This window comes from Sturnus vulgaris, chromosome 2 (assembly GCF_052056855.1).
Source record: "Sturnus vulgaris isolate bStuVul1 chromosome 2, bStuVul1.hap1, whole genome shotgun sequence".
In the NCBI taxonomy this organism is placed as follows: Eukaryota; Metazoa; Chordata; class Aves; order Passeriformes; family Sturnidae; genus Sturnus; species Sturnus vulgaris.
The window spans coordinates 90,115,689-90,135,320 of NC_142244.1; the positions used below are offsets into that span (position 1 = coordinate 90,115,689).

At 40.0% G+C, this 19,632-nt stretch overlaps 1 protein-coding gene across 1 annotated transcript in view; it reads left to right on the forward strand.

Annotated features, from left to right (window-relative positions):
* The first annotated feature begins 19,332 nt into the window (after positions 1–19,332).
* The window catches only part of SLC9A2 (solute carrier family 9 member A2), a 33,902-nt gene continuing 33,602 nt past the window's right edge, over positions 19,333–19,632 (forward strand). Inside the window, exon 1 of the mRNA XM_014891837.2 lies at positions 19,333–19,618. Coding sequence (XP_014747323.1) covers positions 19,333–19,618 — 286 coding nt within the window. The remainder of the gene's footprint in view (positions 19,619–19,632) is intronic.

The following is a 19,632-nucleotide window of genomic DNA, read 5'->3' on the forward strand; positions in this document are numbered from 1 at the left end:
TATCCAGTTATCAACACTGTTTCCAGCACAAATCCAAAATACAGGTCCATATGAGTTACTATGAAGAAAATTAACTCTATCCCAGCCTAAACCACCTCACAGGTGAACAGAGCTTGTTAATCAATAGAAAAATAAGACAATCGTAATGAGAACATATTTTAGTAGTAAAAGCTACAACGGTCAAACAGAATATCGCAGAAAAAGGGAGGGATTTATTGAGGTCAGTAATATATTGTGAGCAGCTGGCAGTACTTTCATATTTATTGCACAGTGTAATTAACTGATAGATCTTGTTGGTCTTGCTGCAGCTATTGCTTTTCAATTAATATCCCTGGTGATTAAGAATGTGTAGTAAAAGAAGACTCTCACTCTTAGAGAACCTAGCAAGAAGGATGCAGTAGCAAGGGGAATGCCAGCAATCAGGACAAGATATCAGCTTGTGCAGGGAGCATCCAAGCTGTGACCTCCAGAAATACAAGTTAGCAGGATGCGCTGGAAGAAGGCATTGCTTTGGTCTCTCTTCAGGGGACAATGGTGCCCACCCCTGTTCAGCCAGGCCTGCTGCCATCTGTACAGCACACATGGGGAAAACTGCTGGTTATGGGATAATGCCAGCAAGCAGGATAGGGAAGGATGCTGTGAAAGAACCAAAAGAGTTCTGACTCACTCTAGGGCAAGACACTGGCAAAGGATGCAGAACCAGGGGCTGGGGGAGGCCACTCCCCTTGTAGCATGGCTCAAAACTCCAGTGAATGGAGCAGGCATGTGTCTGTCAAAGCCAGAGAGAAGAAGCTGCAACAGATGGAAAAGAGCAAATGTCCTGGCAGGAATTCTAGGTGGATTGATTTAGTGCTGTGCGTGTGCCAAGGAAGTACACCGGCTTAAATGACAAAAGTTCAGATGTGTTCAGAGCAGCAAAGCAAAGTTATATGAGATTCAGGAAAGTAGGTCAGAGTTTCAGGCTGGAGAGGCTTATAGCCATCATGGTTAATGTGAGAAGGATAAAATTCATATGTACGACAGAGGCAGTCAAAGAAAGAGGACCAGTGATAGCTGTAGAGGAAACCATCAAATGGCTGTGGAAGCAAAACACAACTTATAAGTAACAGAAGATGCAAAAAATTGTGAAATGTTCCTTATTTTCTTGCTGGTGTGTCAGTTTTGAGAACTAACACTTCCAAGGTTTTTTTTCTGCAGCCCTAAGACTTAGATCCCAAAAATTCATATGTTATTGTCATACATGAGTGGAAACTACTATTTAAAAGCCTGTGGGTGACTGAAAAATAGCAACAAATATTTTCAAGCTTCCTTTTTTCATATGTACTCTTTTAAAAAATTTCTATTTGCATATATGCATAAAACACAAACACTGAGAGTGGAAAAACAGATTACCTTATCTTTATATTTTGTTTACTTTTTAGGTAGGACAATTATATTTGTTGTTTTGCCAAACTCACTATATTTAAGAACCTTAAAATTAGAGGTGTTAGGTTATATGAGTAATACTCTGAACCAGTTAAAATGACTGGAAGTCTATTGAGCTAAGTTGCCTAGTTAATTTCATTTTGAGAACCTGTCTCAATGTTAATCACAAGTGAAACTCCTTTTTCTTTCCTTCTTTGGTTTCATAGGTGTTAAATTTCAAAAGTTAATATAGATTCTTGTTTATTTCATCAGACATCCTTGTGGAAAAATCTGACTACCTTTCAATCATAACAAAAGTGACATGGACGGAAGAAAACAATGTCAAGTTCTGATTTTCAGTTTTCTTTGGCAGGGCAGATTGCAACCACAGCGACAGTGAACAGCTGGTCAGCAGTAGGCACCCAAACTGAACATCATACCTTACTTATTTTTCTACCATCCATGTGGGAGAAATGTATTAAAAAAAGAAGTATCTGTCAAAAACAGCCACAGTGAGCTGTGGGCACAGTTATTAGTCATCTGCAACATCCCTTTTACATGTGCAAACACAAGTCAGATTATTAGACATCTGCTCAATGCTTTCTCATCAGTAACGTGTTCTGCTAAATATAAAATTATCATAAAAATTGCTTGAAGTGGAACTGCTGGCACCTTTGCCAGGTATTAATTTAGAGTCATTATTTGGTACTAATCTTAGCACCATTTGCTCCTTGCTATAATGAATCATCAGCAGCGATAAGGGGCGAAAATAATGAGTTACTCACAAATGTCAAAACAAAAGGGCTCTTACTATTTTTAGGCTACCTTGGAATAAACCCTATAACCATTTAGATAGCTATAATAATAATTTTATTTGGGTGACTTTATGATGCTTAATTGTATCCCAAATCATCTGTTCTGCTTAGGCTGGATATTGAGTTCTGTGCTTTTAAAACTAGATGTGAAAGTGAAGGGAGGCAGAGGGAAAAGCGGTGGAATTTTTTCGTGGCTGTAGTCAAAACAGAGAGAGGAGAGTTTCGGCTCTCTGTCCTTTGGTGTGCGTTGTCTTCAGCACAGACAGGGAGCAGGGAGCTTTTAGCTAGTTTTTTAGCTAGCTGAGGCAGAGAAATTCCCCAGACTGGGGAACTTTTCTTTTTCTTGGGGGTTTTCTTTTTCTTGGAACTGTTCAGCCCTGCTCTGGACTGAAAACCCAGAAAAACACACCTGTGGGAGCTCACACCTGTGGCCTGCCGGGGCCCGGGATGCAGCTTTCCAACACTAGAGGGATTGAGAGACACCCGGAGCTGAGAAACACCCACAGAGGACCTCTCTGAACTACAGAGGGACTTTCTGAATTTGCCATCTCTTCAGAACAGCAAGGGGTTTTATTGTTTAATATTACCCATTTTTTATGCTTGTGTATACTTTGCTTGTTAAATAAACAGTTTTTTCCACTTTTCTCGAAGGAGGTTTATCTTCTGAACAGGCGGAGGGAAGGGATGCTGAATTTTGCCCTTTAGGGAATCATCCCTTTGGAAGTTCCCTTCCAATTTGTCCCAAACCAGGACAGTAAATTTCCCATCACAGAAGTGTCGACTGGGTGATGAAACAATATACAAATGAAAGTTAGCTACTCACATATATTCAACTTCAATATTGCATGATGATGAATATTGATAATATTTGCTGCGGTGCAGTGTCTTCCAGGTGCTGCATGAAGGCAAAACACAGACAGTTCAGTGCCAGGGCATCCTGAGATTTATGCCAGTGTTGAAATCCTATGTGTAAGGTGGAGAAACTTGCACAAAAAAATGAGCCATGTGTACACGTGACACAGAAACAGTGTCAGGAACAAGAGACATTGGTTCCTTGACCCCAAGTCTACCTTTACTTCCCTTTGGCTTTCAGGTGACTGAGAATTACAGAAAGGAACAAAAGAACAGGCTGAAATTTTTCATTCATCTCACACCACAAAAAAGGAAATAATTCACACAGAAATTGTGCACTGCTTCAAGCCAGACATCAGGACTTACTGCTTACAAACACCCAGTGTCCTAAAACATGTGATAAAATTTTGCCATACTTAAGATGCATATACAAAATATATGTAATATAAAAAAAATAAATTTTCATTTATTTTTCCCTTTTGCATTCTCTGTTATTCCTTTCAAAAAACTATATATGTTCTGCATGTTTTGCTTAGTTCCAAAATCTGGTGACATGATAGGAAGTGAATATACTATGGAAAACACACTTTTTTCTTGGAAAATTAAACAGAACATCTTGGAAGCTGCTCCTCTTCCATTTTGGTCTGATGAGGATGGGAAGCTGGGGATGTTTAGCACAGGTGTTAGAACTAGGACAAATCTCTTAGGGCTAAAGACACTCAGGGCTAAGTCTAAAATGCCACAAGCCATCTGAGTTACCACGTTTGGCAAAGGAACCACAGAAGCTCTTTGCCCCCTGGATCAGCAGCCAGAGTTTAGAGAGGCCCCTTGAGGCACCTTTAGGGCAGCTGGACAGAACCCTGGGGCTGAACCTGGTGGGGATCTGCTCAAGACAGCCAGTGGCACTTAGGGCATAAATCCATTGAACAGGTGGCTACCTTGGCTACCTTGCAGTGACCTGCGAAACAGCTCTGCCTCCACTGACTCCAATGACTGCTTAGACACCTCCCCCATGTTCGCCTTAGTGGTGAACATATGAATGCAGCTTACTGTGCCTGAAATATTGTCCCACTGACCTGATCCTTTTGGCACTTATGAAAGAAAAGCGTCCATTCAAAGAAATCTTTTTTATCTTTGAGAAAAATTTTCTTTTCCTCCTTAATAAATTAAGCTATTTCTACATGTACACATATGTTGTGTACATATACACAGATATAAATAAATATAAATATAAATATAAATATAAATATAAATATAAATATAAATATAAATATAAATATAAATATAAATATAAATATAAATATAAATATGTCTTTAACAGTGTCTCATTGTGTGCAACTCTCATATTCTCTTCATTTCTAAAAGACTCTCTGTCTGCAAGTGTATTTGGTTCTGTTAGCTGTAATGGCTTTAGCGATAGAAAATTGCAAGGCTCATATTACTGCAGTCTCAGATGGACCCTTTGGCTTGAATTCCACTTAATGATAAATATTCCAAAATCATTCCTCATCATTTGCATAAGTATGCAAACATAGATTCAAATGAAAGTGATGACTGCTGAGAAAAGTCTTAGCAATTTGAAGGAGCTTTTTCAGGAGCTTTTTTCTTATTTTTCCATAGTGTAGAAACGATACTGATTACCAAGAACTGCAGAGCAGATAGAACAGCTGGTGCCAAGATCAGATTTACATGTCTTGTTCCTAGGTAATGTAAAGAAAGATAGATGTAGTGACCAAGCTCAAAACTTCATATAAACAAGTTTACATGAATTAGATTAAGTTCCAAAGCTCAGATGAGCTCATTTTATTATTGTTGTTATTGGCAGGGTTTTATTTTTGTTTGTTTTGATTTGTTGGGTTTTAGCCTTCCACTATGTGCAAATTTTCCTATATTAATTTTTCTGCTTCCAAAATAATGGATAACTTAAAATTCTGCTAGATGACAGCACTAATTATGCTTTATCAGAGGAAGAGGAATACTTTCACCAAAGAGGAAAGGAGCTGCAGTGACCTCTGTTGATGGAATTAAGCAATGTGTGTAAAGAGCCAAAAAGGAAAGGCAACACATTCAAATCCTCTGCTGTAAATCAATAGAACAAAAAGCAAGCTGTGCTAAGAAGAAACAACTTTCTTTCAGGCTGAATACAAAAAACTGATACCCACACTTAACACCCACTGAAGCACTAAAGTCAGAAACCTTATCAGGGTAGTTGCCTTTCAAAAATTAATTTTAGAAAATTTGGGGGGTTTTGTTTGTTTGTTGTTTATTGTTTTTTTGCTTGGTTGGGTTTTTTTTTGTGTGTGTGTGTGTGGTTTTTTGGTTGTTTGTTTGTTTGGTTTTTTTTGTTTGGGTTTTTTTTTGGTTTTTTTTGCTTTTGTGGGGGGGGGGTGGGTTTTTTTTTGTGTGTGGGATTAAAAACCATAGGCATAAAGACCGAGGATATAACAGAGAAGGGAGATGTGAGTTTTTTTGCAGTGTTGTAGTGCATTCCAGGAGTTTGTATCACCAAAAGAAAACATCCTGCTTCTATGTATTACGTGATCTGAATTTAGTGACCTATTCCCCATGCCAGATTGACACACGGTATTCTTGAAGTTTTGAGGCAAAGAGGCTTTCCAGTTGGCAGGCTGCCTGTGGCAGAAAGAAATATCTAGGAACTGTCATGCCTTTATGACCAAGAATTTGGAACGTGTCTTTATGGGCTAGTTCTGATACGGGAAAATAATTAAACACGTAAATACCCACAAGGATCTGGACCTTAATGCTTAACCTCAAGGTTGAAAGGCGTCTCATTAGAGCCAAGCATTTAAGGATTCATCCCATAGGAATAAAGTTATTGAAATCAATAAGAAAGCTTCCATTAAGAGCTAAGTAGTTTGTGGAAATAGAGTAGTATATTCTTAATTTTTTAGGCTTGGGCCTTTGCTAAGGAGTACTCAGTATTAAACAAAGGCATAAATGCAGTCATCTAAGAGCCTTTGTGCTCTTAGAGTTATTTTATGTTTCCAAACTGCCCAGTAAACAACTGGTACCCACACTGTTTGTCTTTTCCAGGAGCCCAGTGATTGAAATTGGTGTCAGTTTCCATCAGTGTCAGGTGTTATGGTAGGTCTGACCATGACCATTAAGATGGAATTCTTCCCAGTTCAGGTATTTCAGGTAATGCCTCTACCAGAGCCTGAGAAGGTTCTTTTAGTGTACTTTACAGAACCACTGCTGTGCCTAAAACATCCTACTCTCAAGAGACAAATGGATATTGCTAACGACATTTTAGTAGTGTCTACTACAGTGTTCTTGTTCAGGATTGGTAGCAAATGATTTCTGCAAGTGTAAGGAGGGAAAAATACCAAGGTCATTCTGGTTTTTATAAAAAATACTAGAAAATGTACATAAAGAAACATCTTATTTTAATACAGATAAATATAAACCCCAAAATAATAGATCGGTGCACTATGATATCATTAACTAGACAATAATTGCGTTCTTGATCTATCGAACTAAGAATAAGATACACAAATTGTATAGAATTAAAACCTATCCCAGTTTGCATTTTTTATAGATGCCATAAATATGATGGTGTCTTTATACAAATTTCAGAGTAAAGCCAAATATTTATAGCTGTCTCTTTGAGAACTACATGCTGCCAGGCATGAAGGAAGTATTTATGTGTCTTTTATATAGAATTAATTATCCTGGTGAAGATCTTCATTGGCTGCCGGGAAATTATGTCCAGGCATTGTCTCTGCATGAGTCTGACAAATTTTTGTGCAGGTATAGCTGGGTGGTAGTTAAGAGCAAAGATTTCCTTTCCTCAATATGTTATTATCCTACACAGACCTCTACATGTTAAAGGACACCAAATACCCACTCACCATGCTAAATATAAACCAAGAAAAGACTATTCCTGGAAGAGTTCATGTATTAAGTAAATTAATTCCATGTTAGAGTAGCACATAGATCCATTCTATATAAAGAAAAAAAATTCTGCTAATTGTTATCTTACTTTGTGGTAAGAAATTTTTTTTAGGTTGCTATAATTATAAAAGGAACTTTTGTAATATTGTACATAGCTACAACTTTTGCACTGAGGCTGAAATCACCTATGCTCTGACATCTGAGCTAAAACTGAGCTCCAATTCCACATGTATTAGCTTTGTGACCTCAGGTATCATTTTAGGAAACAGGTTGTGACTTGAAAGGAATCATATCTTATTGCTGCTTTCTACTGTGCATTCTTACTACCCAGCATGCCCAGGATTTATAATTTAGTTCTTTTCCAGTTTAATTTTATAGTGCATTTATGAACAAGTTCCTGAGCTGTTATTTATGTACCAGTCCTTAGAGGTCATCTCTTTTGGCTTATCTTATAGAAGAGAAAGAAAAAAGTCAGCCGTCATCTTTTTTTACATCTGCAAAAGTATCTTTTTCATACAATTATAACTGTTTGACAGGAATTTGCTCAAAGTTAATGAATATCTTTGGATAGAGATTAAAAATGGAAAATTACAACTTCAGAGATGTACTTTTCTTTAAATTACTAGTATGTGAAAACTGTTTTGGAACTTTAATTGCCGCTACAGACTTACTACAAAATAAACTTTGCAATAAACCTTGGCTGATCCTTATCTATAACCAAAAAATCTCCACACTGGCAATAGCATAATGTAGGGTGAAATCATACTTGGAATTGGATTTTTTTCTTGCAACTGAGTTCAAAAAAGTAGGATTTTCTCTTCAAACAGCCCCAAACTTCTCCTCTCTGTATGTAGAGATTATCTGGATCCTGCAGTAATTGCCGGTTTGGTCAATTGCTTGATTTTCTACAGTGAGGAGACTTGCATACTTTCTGGTTTTGGCCTTACACAGAAGCATTTGGGTATGATTTCTCAGGGTAAACTGGACAGTTTAAACCCAGAATTTGAGTGACCTCCTGAGTTGGAAGCCAACTTTTCCGCTCAGTGCCAGCTCTGAATCATAACAATTATGCCTGTTTCCAAAAACTGCATCTGAATCTGCCATTCTTTTGACCTTTGTGATTTTGGCAACTTGTATCTCTCCGTTCATCCTGTTATAGTGTGATACAGGTGAGATAATCCTGAGTCTCAATTCCAGGAGAAAAAGCTTCATCTAATGCCCCCAGAGAGGCAACCACCACACAGGTGATGGGTAAAATCCCTTATCATCACAGAATCACAGAAAGGTTGAGAAAGGACCTCTGGAGATCATCTACTCCAGACCCTCATCCATGACTCCCCTCTAGTGAGTGGTCAATTGGAAAATACCTGGAGAATGCACACACCTACAAGTTCCTTAGCAAGGGTCAAAACTCATATTCCATCCCAGCACTGTAAGAAAAACTTCAGGAAAAGAGGTACATGCAATGAGCCATGAAGAGGGAGGCACCCTGCCTAGGCTGCTGTGATATTTTAATAGTAGCTGTGGGCAAGTGTGGGATTTGAATCCACCACATTTGTGTTCAGATGTGTGCCCAGCTTATCAAGGCAGGGCAGGGCATATTTGTGCCCAGCTCTAGGAGGCAGCATCGACAGGCAGTGATTGATGGGCTTGGGCAGCAGCAAGCAGGCGTTTTGGAAGTGCCTGCTGCTTTCTGGGAGCCTTAAATAGATCCCGAGGTGCCACTGCTACAGGACAGATGAGGCACCCTAAAAATAAAATTATGACTACATTTTTCTGAAGAGTTGAAGGAGGTTTAAGAGATTTTGGTCTTTTTTAGACCAGCATCTGTACATATTTTATGTGATGCTAGGGCTGAACTTGAGAGCAATTGTTAAAATACATGTTGAGAATTTTTAATCTAGTTCTGCACCAAGATACTCGCATGGGCTCTAAAAAAGCAGTATCTAGAATCAGAGCAGCTGTATCATCACCTGTGTCATGAGCTCCATGCTCATGCTCATTTAAGAAGCCCATCTATTTTGCCTTAAGAATGCATCTGCTCACATGTGTGTGGTACTGAGCTGGCCTGGAAATCCTGCTGCTAGGACTGGACTGCATGCAGGATCAAAAATTCATGAACTCTTCACTACTGGATTTACATGGCTTTGAGTTTCAAGGTATTTGACTTCTGAAGTAGAAAACACAGATCAGAGAGATTCCTCTTTCCTCTCTAAGGTTTTACTGTTAAACAGCTGCTCTGGTTTATTTCACACATTGTGGGATGATGTTTGCTGCCATTACAGGACTGGCACCAACTGAGATGAGAACCAAACTGCTTATGTGACAGCTTTACTTCACCACAGGACGAGCAGTGGTTAATCCTCAGAACTGGCATTTCCCAAGGCACCTGCAAATGGAAAAGAGGATTTACTTATTTCTATGCATCAAGAGGTGATAAACCTTGCTGCAAATTATGCTAGAAATTTTGCTAATTCTGTATTTTGGCAGTGTGTTCCCTGCTCAGAAGGTATAGGCGGAGTGTCATGCAGGAGGAGTTAAAAAAAAAAAAATACTGGTAGTTAATGACTGTGAATGTAACTGCTCCACCTTTTTTTTCCGTGACGCAATGTTCCAAGAGAGACTGTTGCATAAGAAAGCAATCAGAGGCAGGTTAAATTACAAGGAAATGGATACAATCTTTCAATAAAGTAAAGCCATCCTAATATGGCTTCCATGAGTAGATTCGTTTGTTGTCAGCATTGGACACACTTTACCATTCCTCTTCACTTTTCTTCCAGGGTATTTAGTATGGTTTTCTTTAGGGAATAGTTTTTTGTTTGTTGGATTGTTTTTTCTTTTTTTTCCTAGGGTGTTTGTTTGTTTGTTTTCCCTGTGCAGCCTTTTCTTGGATTAAAAAGTATGTTCACATTTTGATGGCCATATGCAATTGTGGGATCAAATCCTACTGCTTTTTTATGACTTTTAAATGCTTGCAATTTATTTGAGAAGTCTAACATTTAAGCATCTATGCCTAGCTGAAATGATTTATAAATACAGGAGCAGATTCTATTTGCAAGGTTTGCATTAATGAAAAAAAGAGAAAAAAATTTCAAGCATAGGACTGCTTATTAGAGCTAATTACATGGAAGATATATAAAATACAAATAAAATTATACTCATATATACGTGCATGTGTGTTTGCATGTAAATGTATTGATATGGATAATAAATATATATATAAAAGGAAAAGAGGCTGTCTGTTAGTCATTGATGAAGCAGTAAATTTGTTCTGTACTAAACTATTGGCATTTGAGTATAACCAAAACCAGGGTATAGATAGATGAAGAGGGCATGGGAGCCAGTGATAGTGATTACCAAAGGATTGTTAATACTGAAAATGTTCATCAGAAAGTTAACTGAAATAATTTCACTGAGACAAAGAAAATCTGGCATCTTCCTCATTATGCCAGTGTATCCAATTTGTTTCTATACCAATGAGCGAAATCATTAGTTTATTAACAAAAATTTCCACTCTTCTCAGAGCTTTCCAAAGAAGTGTCCACATTTTCCATTCCTGAAATCTCCTGTATGCATCTTCCTAGTTTAAAATGCCATATAAATTCTTTGAGAAGTTTTATAATATCAGCAATTTTTGCTATTACTCTTCTGGTTTTTTATTTGGAAAACTCTGATAATGATAATGTTGTGCTTATTTCTTTACAGTCTTTTTGGACTGTTAAATGAGTCATAGGGTTCAATAGCACCATCTTTGAAACGATGATAAGGCTCTTTCTAGGAAAAAAAAAAAAGAGTTTTTGATGCCTGGCTGCTACATACTCTAAGCACTGCAACTTTGCTCTCTTAACCCCACACACCGATGCCATTCCACTTTGGATGTGCTAAAATCCAGGCTGTAGGCTGGGGAGGGCTTCTTTTGCAGCTGAATGTCATACCCTTTATCTCTGGAGTGCAGAGGCAAAATTTAACAGTTGTAGTCCTCTTGACTCTAAATTTAGGGTGTCTTCAAGTCAGAGGCTTTCTTCTAACTCTCACAGCCTCACTGACTATTCTACCAAGCACACCTCCTGTTTAAGAAGCAGTGGGAAGGATGGATTTTCCCATGATATGTCTTCTTGAATGAATGAATGATTTTCTTTAATTTCTTACCTGATTGTTTTGTGCTAACTTTCCCAAGGACAGGATTATGTGAAGAGGCGAAGAAAATTTATTTTTACACATGAATCATAGGAACAATGAACTGGACTAATTTTTTTTATTGAGAACAAACCACACATAACATTCTGTGTAGAATTTAAAGCCAAACTCCACCAAGTCAAGTGAAAACCCTGTGTTCACACCAGCTGCCTGTGGGTCATAGAGCTAAGCAGCTGAGATAAGCACTTAAAGATTCTGCAAGAGTTTATGAACCTTCTGCAGTGAAAATATAGTGACATAAGAGATGCAATCAATGGCTAATTGACTTCAGCAGGTAGGCTGGATAAAGAGAAATAAGTAATGGAAAACTGAGTAGAGATAAATAAAACACAAGCCAGTGAAAAGAAGAATTAATCAAGTCTTGAAATGCATATTTCTGAATCCTAACAGAAAATTATATACAATCTATAAAAATTACCACCTATTCTAGGTAAATTCTTTTTCTAGATAACATAGGCTTACTATTTAAGTCCTGCATACACAGTATTAGTGTAAAGACACTTCTCTGGCTGACCACTGCAGCAATTCACAAACTACCTTTCAGTGCAATTTAAACTGCAAAATACCTTCTTTGTATGGGGCTACTTCAGCTGTCAGGAACACTTCCCTGGCTTCAGTCATGTATGTATGTATCAGGGATACATACAGCATCACTCAAGACAGTCGGCTTTGAGGTTTGTAGAGAATCTAAGGTTTATTTTTATGCCTTTGCTAAAGGATGGCTCCTTGTAGCTAGTGATGACCTGAGGAAGCACTGGGTGCATTTATTTGTGTATTGCAGGTGGATTCTTGGGATAAAGAGGAGAAACAAGAGAGTGTCAGAAACAAGGCACAGATGATAAAGGGGCGTGGGATGAACAGTTCCCTATACCACATATTAATGTTGTTCCAGCTACTGTTATCAACTGGCCTTTATCACTGCCACAGGATGGCATTCTGTAGGCATCCCAGAAGACATTTCTAGTCTCCTGCTTAAGATCTGAGTCTTAGAAATGTCTTTATCAAGGGCCTAAATGTGATGTACCATACCTTTTCAAACCAGCTCATGACAGTGAAAGGGGAAGCAGAAGTTAGGCTGTGCTTAACTGAGAATAAGGGGATAGTTGATTTTCTACAAGACAGAGCACAGCCTGGACACATTTTTTGCTTGCTTCAGAACTGCTTGGGAAACATTGTAGCATTTATTTTAAAATGAAACTTTTTCTGGGAAAAAATCCACAACCCCTCAGCATTTTTAGAGCAACACTTGTTCAACACACTTGTGCCATTAATCTAGTGGCAAAGAGGGAGCTGGAAATGTAGCTTAGCAGGACTGGGTCACTCTTTACCTTGCCCTTTGCAAACAGAGGTTACACCTCTATGCTTCAAAGGTTGTCAGAGTTGTAAATATGGGTTACAGCACTGAAGGAATCACTTCAGCCTCCAATTTCAACACTTGAACTCATGGGAAAGCATTAAGAAATATGTTTATCATATCTGCCATAATCTATCAAACTCTGCTTTCAAAGGGAAGTTCTCATTGTTTTTGATGGCATTGTAAGGCTAAAACTGGAGGTGTTCTTTTAGTCATTAACTTTTTTTGCCTCCAAAAGTTAAACATTTAAATTAGTATTTCTGTATTCATGGCAGTGACAGGTGCTAAGCTTGAGAACAGTGGCTACTTTTGACAGCCAGCGTGGGGACACAGCCTCAGAAATCATTCAATGACTAAGCGTCCTGGTGCAGAGTGAGCTAAAGAGGGGATTTACTGTTTAAACATTAAACATGTTGCTTAGCTATTAAACAATTAGATTGTTCTAAGCCTTAAGAGAAGGAGGCCAGCCTATCATCTTAAATTCTAGATTTTCAGCAAATATACCCAACAATGTAACTTTTCAGTGATATCTAGATCACCTGAAACAGAAGTAATAAAAGGAAAAACACTACAATCACTCTCTGGGCAACTCCTCTTGATTTTGCCTGTCTTATGAACTGAAGGATACTTTACTTTGAAGTAATATCCAAAATTAACTTCAGGCGTTATTAGTCTTTCAGGGTTATACATGTCCCTCTGGAGCTAGAAAAATCACTTAGCGCTCCTGCAGTAGTTTATGACAGGTCTCTTTTTTGTTCTTTGGGATGATATTTGATTCTGATGCCCTGCAGTGCTGCTGAAACCTCTCTGTTATTTGGTGTGAGGCACAAAAGGCTCTCCAGAGCTTCCTGGTTGAATCTGCTAGAGATGCTTACTCATGGTGAGCAGAGTGCTGTGTACACACCTGCTGGCTGGGGAAAGCCTTAGGAAAAGCCTTTAGGAGAGTGTTCACATGGGTGCAATTACCCTGACACCAGATTAGTCCTGGCTTTGGGGAGGTGGTTGCCTGTAATCCACAGAAGCAGCAACACTCTGCTCCCTCAGGGCTTCACGCTGTGACTGGTGCTGGGGCTGATGCTGAGTGTGGCCTAAAGAAACCCCAGAAAAGCAGAGTCCATCACTCTGAATTCAGCTCTTCATTTATGGGGGCTGCTTTTGAAGACTAATAAAACAGTTGTGCTTCTTCCCTCGTGTTCTGCACCTATAACCAGGTGGTCTGCTGCTTCTATGATTCCTGGAGTCCTGGAATATTAGGTGGCTGAGGGTCCCTGTCCCCTTTCTCAACTCTTTCCAGTTAAGTAAAACAAGTTGTGCAGACACAACAGCTAATAGACCAAGGGCCTTAAAATGGCTAACCAAAGTTCAGACCTGCAGAGCTAAATTGCTGCCATTAAAATCCCTACATAAGCAAGGTATAATGCCTCTGGTGGACCTGGTTTATGGGGGCAGTTGCTAAGCAGTCCTGGAAAGGTCTGTGGAAAAACACATCCTCAATGGACAGTTGATCTTTTATGGATAATAAATCATTTGATAGTTGATATATTCATTCACTAATTAGTGGATTTAGAGACAGAGTTATTCAGCCAAGGCCCTGATGACACAGCCCTTATAAAAAGAGTCTAACCCCTAATGGAATAGGTTTTAAGAAATGATTGTTAACATAACGCATGTAGGTGAGTGACTAGCCCCACTCCCAGAGAAAAAACACTCTCAGTCAAGCTTGTTTGTATTTTATAATGCTTAAATCTTCAATGAGGCTACTTCTAAATGAGTGGAAAAAATTTAAACGGCTAAAATGAGCAAAAAAAATTTAAAAATCTTGGTCTCCTCTTTGGTGTATGTTTTCACTTAACTCCTGGAACATCATGGTTGTATGTACTATGGGCACAGGCTTTCCTTGTGTAATTGTGATTCCAATAGAGCTGCAGGTGTCAAGATAAACCATGTCTTTGACTGATATAGCCCTGAAACTTCCTTTTTCTAATAAAAATATTAGGTTTTTAAACAAATTTATTTTAGTACCACACTAATGTACTTCAGAAAGGTGGTCTGTGTTTAAGTCTCCTGTGCATTAGGGGAAAATACCTTTGGGGAAAACTGGAAAAGGTCTTTGGCTGTTTTGGAGAACTTCCTAAGAAGAATGGTGAAATTTATACTTTTCTTCTGAACAAGGAGCACAGATTTTACAATACTGCCATATGGGCTGTGTCAGGGAAAATTTAAGAAGTGTGTAACAGTAAGCTTCTCTGCACAGGGCTAATTTTCATCAAAATAAGACATCAACAATAGAATATAACTTTCTTTTTTTATTTGCTCAAATTGTCTGTCAAACTAGAACAGCCATGAAACTTACAGACAAATATTTATTAATATATTTATGATTTTCCCTCCAACCGTTTTGATTTTTGATCATATTTACAAGAGAAGACCTATAACACTTCTTGTATGGGATCTAGTTACCAAAATAGTTACATTAACATTCTAGAATGCTTCTCTGATGACCAAGACAGTCAGAACATCAAGAGTGAAAATATGACTTCATGATTCTAAGGGAATCCCTAAAATATGGAACTAAATTTATGATACAGTGAAAATTCTCTTTCTTTTTTTTTTTTTTTCCAAATTACTACTTTTGCTTTTCATTGTGAAAGCAAAGATTTTATAATAGCAATAGACTGATCTTTCCTACTAAAAAGATAAAGCTGGATTCAGAAACAGACAACATACAGCCCTGTAATTTAAAGCCATGCTTACAATAAGGAAGTCCCAGTGCCTACTCCAATGACAGTAAAACCAAACTGTCCTAACACCTGTATGAACCACTCAGGCTACTCAGACTTGTGTGCTGTATCTGCCAATGCCTCCCTTTCCCAAACAGCACTCTGTGGGTACCCTGGGCCGCCCCCTGCTCTGCTAGCAATTTCCAGTAATAATCAATAAACGGATTAAAAGGTAAACAAACTGCATCATGTGAGTTAGCATCTTGATGTATGAAATAACATGCACTTTGTCACGTGAAATGCTGTTAGCGCTGTATCTGGTAAGCCAGACAATGCCTGCGAGCAGAATTAGAGAGATGAAAGTGCGCCGGGCGCAGATGGCACAGCGCAGCGCGGCCAGGGAGGCAGCGGCGGGGGCACTGCGGGAAGGTCCTCTATGGATCAGCTGGAATCGGGCGAGTGCGGCGTACGTGCTTGCTGTTTGTGCTGTCATTGAAATGGTGCGGAGCGACCTGACAGAAAATTGTTCTGAAGTGGAAGCAGATGCATTGAGCTGTCAGGTGCAGAGCCATGACGAGACACTGCGGCGCCAGGAACACACCTTCACGTCTCTACAGCTCTCCCTGAGCCCCCTCCCTTCCCTTCTCGGGCACCATTGAAGAGCAGGGATATTTTTCCCTGTGTGGTGAGGTCTCCAGTCATGGCTCCAGGAGAAGCTGCTTCTTGCACAGATACCTGCAGTCCCAGGAGCAGTGGAGGGCAGTGAAGCTGCTGCTGCTGCCTCACACAGCCTGCCTGGGTGAGGCACAGGTAATAGGAATATCATACTCCTTCTGCTGTCTTAGGCAAAGCTCTGCCTGGATTCAATGACCTTCCACCTGTGGTGAAACCCCCAGCATCTGTGGGACCAGGGCTGGATGCAATCAAAAGCGACATGTGATAAAATATTGGCAGAATCCTCACAAGCAGTTCAATACCTCATACCATGCTGAGCTTCACTGCAAACATTTCAGCTAGGAACTAAGCCAAATACGGTCCACTCCCCATCATTCTATTCTGTAAAGGCAATTCCTATTCAAATGGTGGATATTCTCATCTGTACAATCCATTCATAAAATATATTACTTTGGTGTAATAATAAACTATCATCACTAATAAATTAGTCTTAATTCCCATTTTCTATATTCTCTAAGTATTTTAGGATTTGTGTCAATGCATTATTCCCCTTTTTATTACTGGCACGTAAGTAAGTCTCCAGCCTCAAGATTAATGACATCTTTCCCTCATTTTTTTGATTCCCATTTTCCAACTTCTCATTTTCTTAATATAAAAAGAAAGTTAGCCTATTAACCAGACCCACAGCAGTGTCAGAGCTAGAAGGATTTCTGGTGTCTGTGCCCTTTTATTTTTGGAGTTGAGGACAGTAAGAGGACATAATGGCAAATAATGGCAAATGTCTGGATGGTGCCCCAAGGAAGGGTCCATTTTCCTTGTGTGGGTGAAACTTTGTGACTAAAAGTGCATGACCTGGGTGCTGAAGCATCTCTCTGTCTCTGCCAGCATGCAGCAGCTGTGTTCTGTCATCCCTCACTGCCTTGTAATGAACAGGGCAGCAATGATTTTCCATGAGAAGGGACCTTCCTCCACTTTTGTATGACTCAGTCTTTTCCCACTCAAAGCCTTCCTTCCCTTCTTATGGCAAAGTGAAATTCCTCAGGCAGTTCACAAATTTCCAAACACTGGCCTGGCGGCTGGTGCACCTGCAGGGCTGCTGCACAAGGGCTCAGTTCCCTGCTCTACAGTGTGTTTTGTCTGTGTTATTGGAAGGGGGTATGAATTCCAGCATAGATCAGAATTATGAAGTGATTTTAGAGAAAAGGGTCAATGGGATAGCTTGCTCCTGCCAGTACTCGACACTACTGAAGATAAGTCTCAGTTCAGAGCAGCATCCTATAGGTAGATAGCTAGAAGGGATCCTAGGATTGATGCTTTTGTAACTGTATTTTTCAGAATGGTTTTCTTCATCTGCAGAAAAGATCATAAAATGTGACATGCAAGTACCATTACAGATCTTGTAATTTTAGATTGAATTAAATTTATTATTTATAGTAAATAGTGCTATCATCTTCACCTGAGGGTTAAATTTCTCTTCTTATGGATGGTATGACTGGGACAAGGAGATTCACAAATGAAAGACCATTTTCTTTTTGTATTCCTTTTCCATATAAAGGAAATATCCTCAGAATTGGCAATATTTATGTGTTTCTCTTATATCAGAGAATCTAATAAATCTAACAAAAGAAGAGAAAAAGATGATGCATCAAGCTAGAGACTTAGATGGTGTATATACTGGTTTGATGCGAAAACATGTTTTCCTGACTGAATTGTGGATAAAGAACAATTTTTTATTAATATCATGTCTTAAAAACCACAGGCTTAGTGCCCTTTTTTCAGATTCTGAAGGCAAATGACAACTACAGATACTCAGCTAATTGATTCTGAACTTTAAGACCTTACAGAAACAGTAGCCACTGATAAACTTGTGGAAAAAATAACTCCTACTTCCTGCTTTAGTTTTATTGGAAAGCAAGAAAGATATGCTTTGCTACAGAGGCACGCAGAATGGTGTGCTCTAAAGATTTTATGAGTTTGAGCTTTGGAATACTGTCTTACTCATAAGTGGTGAAGTCATGAGTAAATCACGGGGGAGATTCCATTCTTTCAGGAAATACAGAAACCTGGTGCTCAGCAGTATCTGATGGAATCAAATCCCAGTGCCTTTAGAAACAAGATTTTGCCAATCACATGTTCAATATTTGCAACAAGCAACAAGATGCACATAAATATGTTATCAGTTGTATATTTATATACAACTATTTATGTATTTATATTTATATACAATATTTATATATTTATATGAGAATATATGTATGAGCAACCATATATCTGCTAATACAATGTGTACTTTTAACTGCCTCAATTTATAGAATGCATATCTCTTAATTAACAGAAATGGGATTGTGCCTGTCACATGTTTGAGAGGAGGAAACATATAGGCAATATACTATATGTTATTTTACATATTAAATATAAAATATACGACTATATCATGGAATATAAAATAACAATATTCTATATCAGGTATACACATATATATGAACCTGCGTACATATATGTATACAATGCGTGTTTGCTGTGGTTTCAGTTCAGCTGGGCAGAAACAGCAGTTTTGTGTAGTGGTTTTGATTCTTTTAGCTCTCCAAATTAACAGAGTTTTACTCTTAATTAGTGTGAACAGAATGCTGTCTTTCATTTATGTGGCAGAAGCGCCTTTTCTGCATTTGGTAAAGGCAAAATACATATATTCATACACACATACATATGTAAAAATTACTTTAATAATATATATACATATATAAAAAATTTATATATACATATGTATATACACATATATATACATTTAGACGTACGTGTATTGATGTATATGCATCCATATAAAGTCCCTAAATTGCTTTTAGATACATGCATTTAGAGACTAGATATGTATCCACATGCGCGTCGGTACAGCGTGTGCTAACACTTTCGGTTAGTTTGTATAAATATATACGTATGTATTTATATGACTGTGACTGCACACATATCTCTCTTAGAGTAATCTGCAGTTAAAGGCACACCCCCGGCTCTGCCTCCAGCTGTGCAGCCCCGTTCATCCCCGCAGGTGCCGGGGGGCCGGAGCTGGTGCCGGGGTGCCCGAGCGCCCACTCAGCCGCAGCGCCGGGGGGGGCTGGCCCCCGGAGCACACCGGAGCAGGGTCCCTCCCCGGCCCCGGGGGCGGCGGGGGCGGCTGCGGCGGGGCCGGCCCGCGGCTTGGCCCCGCGGGGGCGGCCCCGGGGGCGGCTCGGGGGGAGCGGAGCGGAGCGGAGCGGGCAGCCGGCGGCGCCGGCCGGGACTCGCCCAGTCAGTCACCGGGGAGGAGGCGGGGCCCGCGGGCCGCGGCGGCGGCAGGTGCCCGCGGCGCGGGGATGGTGGCGGCGGCCGGGGCAGCGGGGCTGTAGGGCAGCGCAGCGGGGACGCCATGGGCAGCCGCGGCCGCCCCCCGCGCCCCGCCGCGCCCCTGCCGCCGGCGCTGCCCGCGCTGCTGCCCGTGCTGGCGGCGCTGGCGGCCGGCGCGGCGGAGGCGCGGGCCACCTCGGAAGGGCAGCTGCCCGGCGCCGCGGCGATGGGCACCGGCACCCCTCCGAGCCCCAGCGGCACCGCTTTCGAGGAGACGCGGCTCCACGTCTTCACCCTGGACTACCCCCACGTGCAAATCCCCTTCGAGATCACGCTCTGGATCCTGCTGGCCTCCCTGGCCAAGATCGGTGAGCGGGGCCAT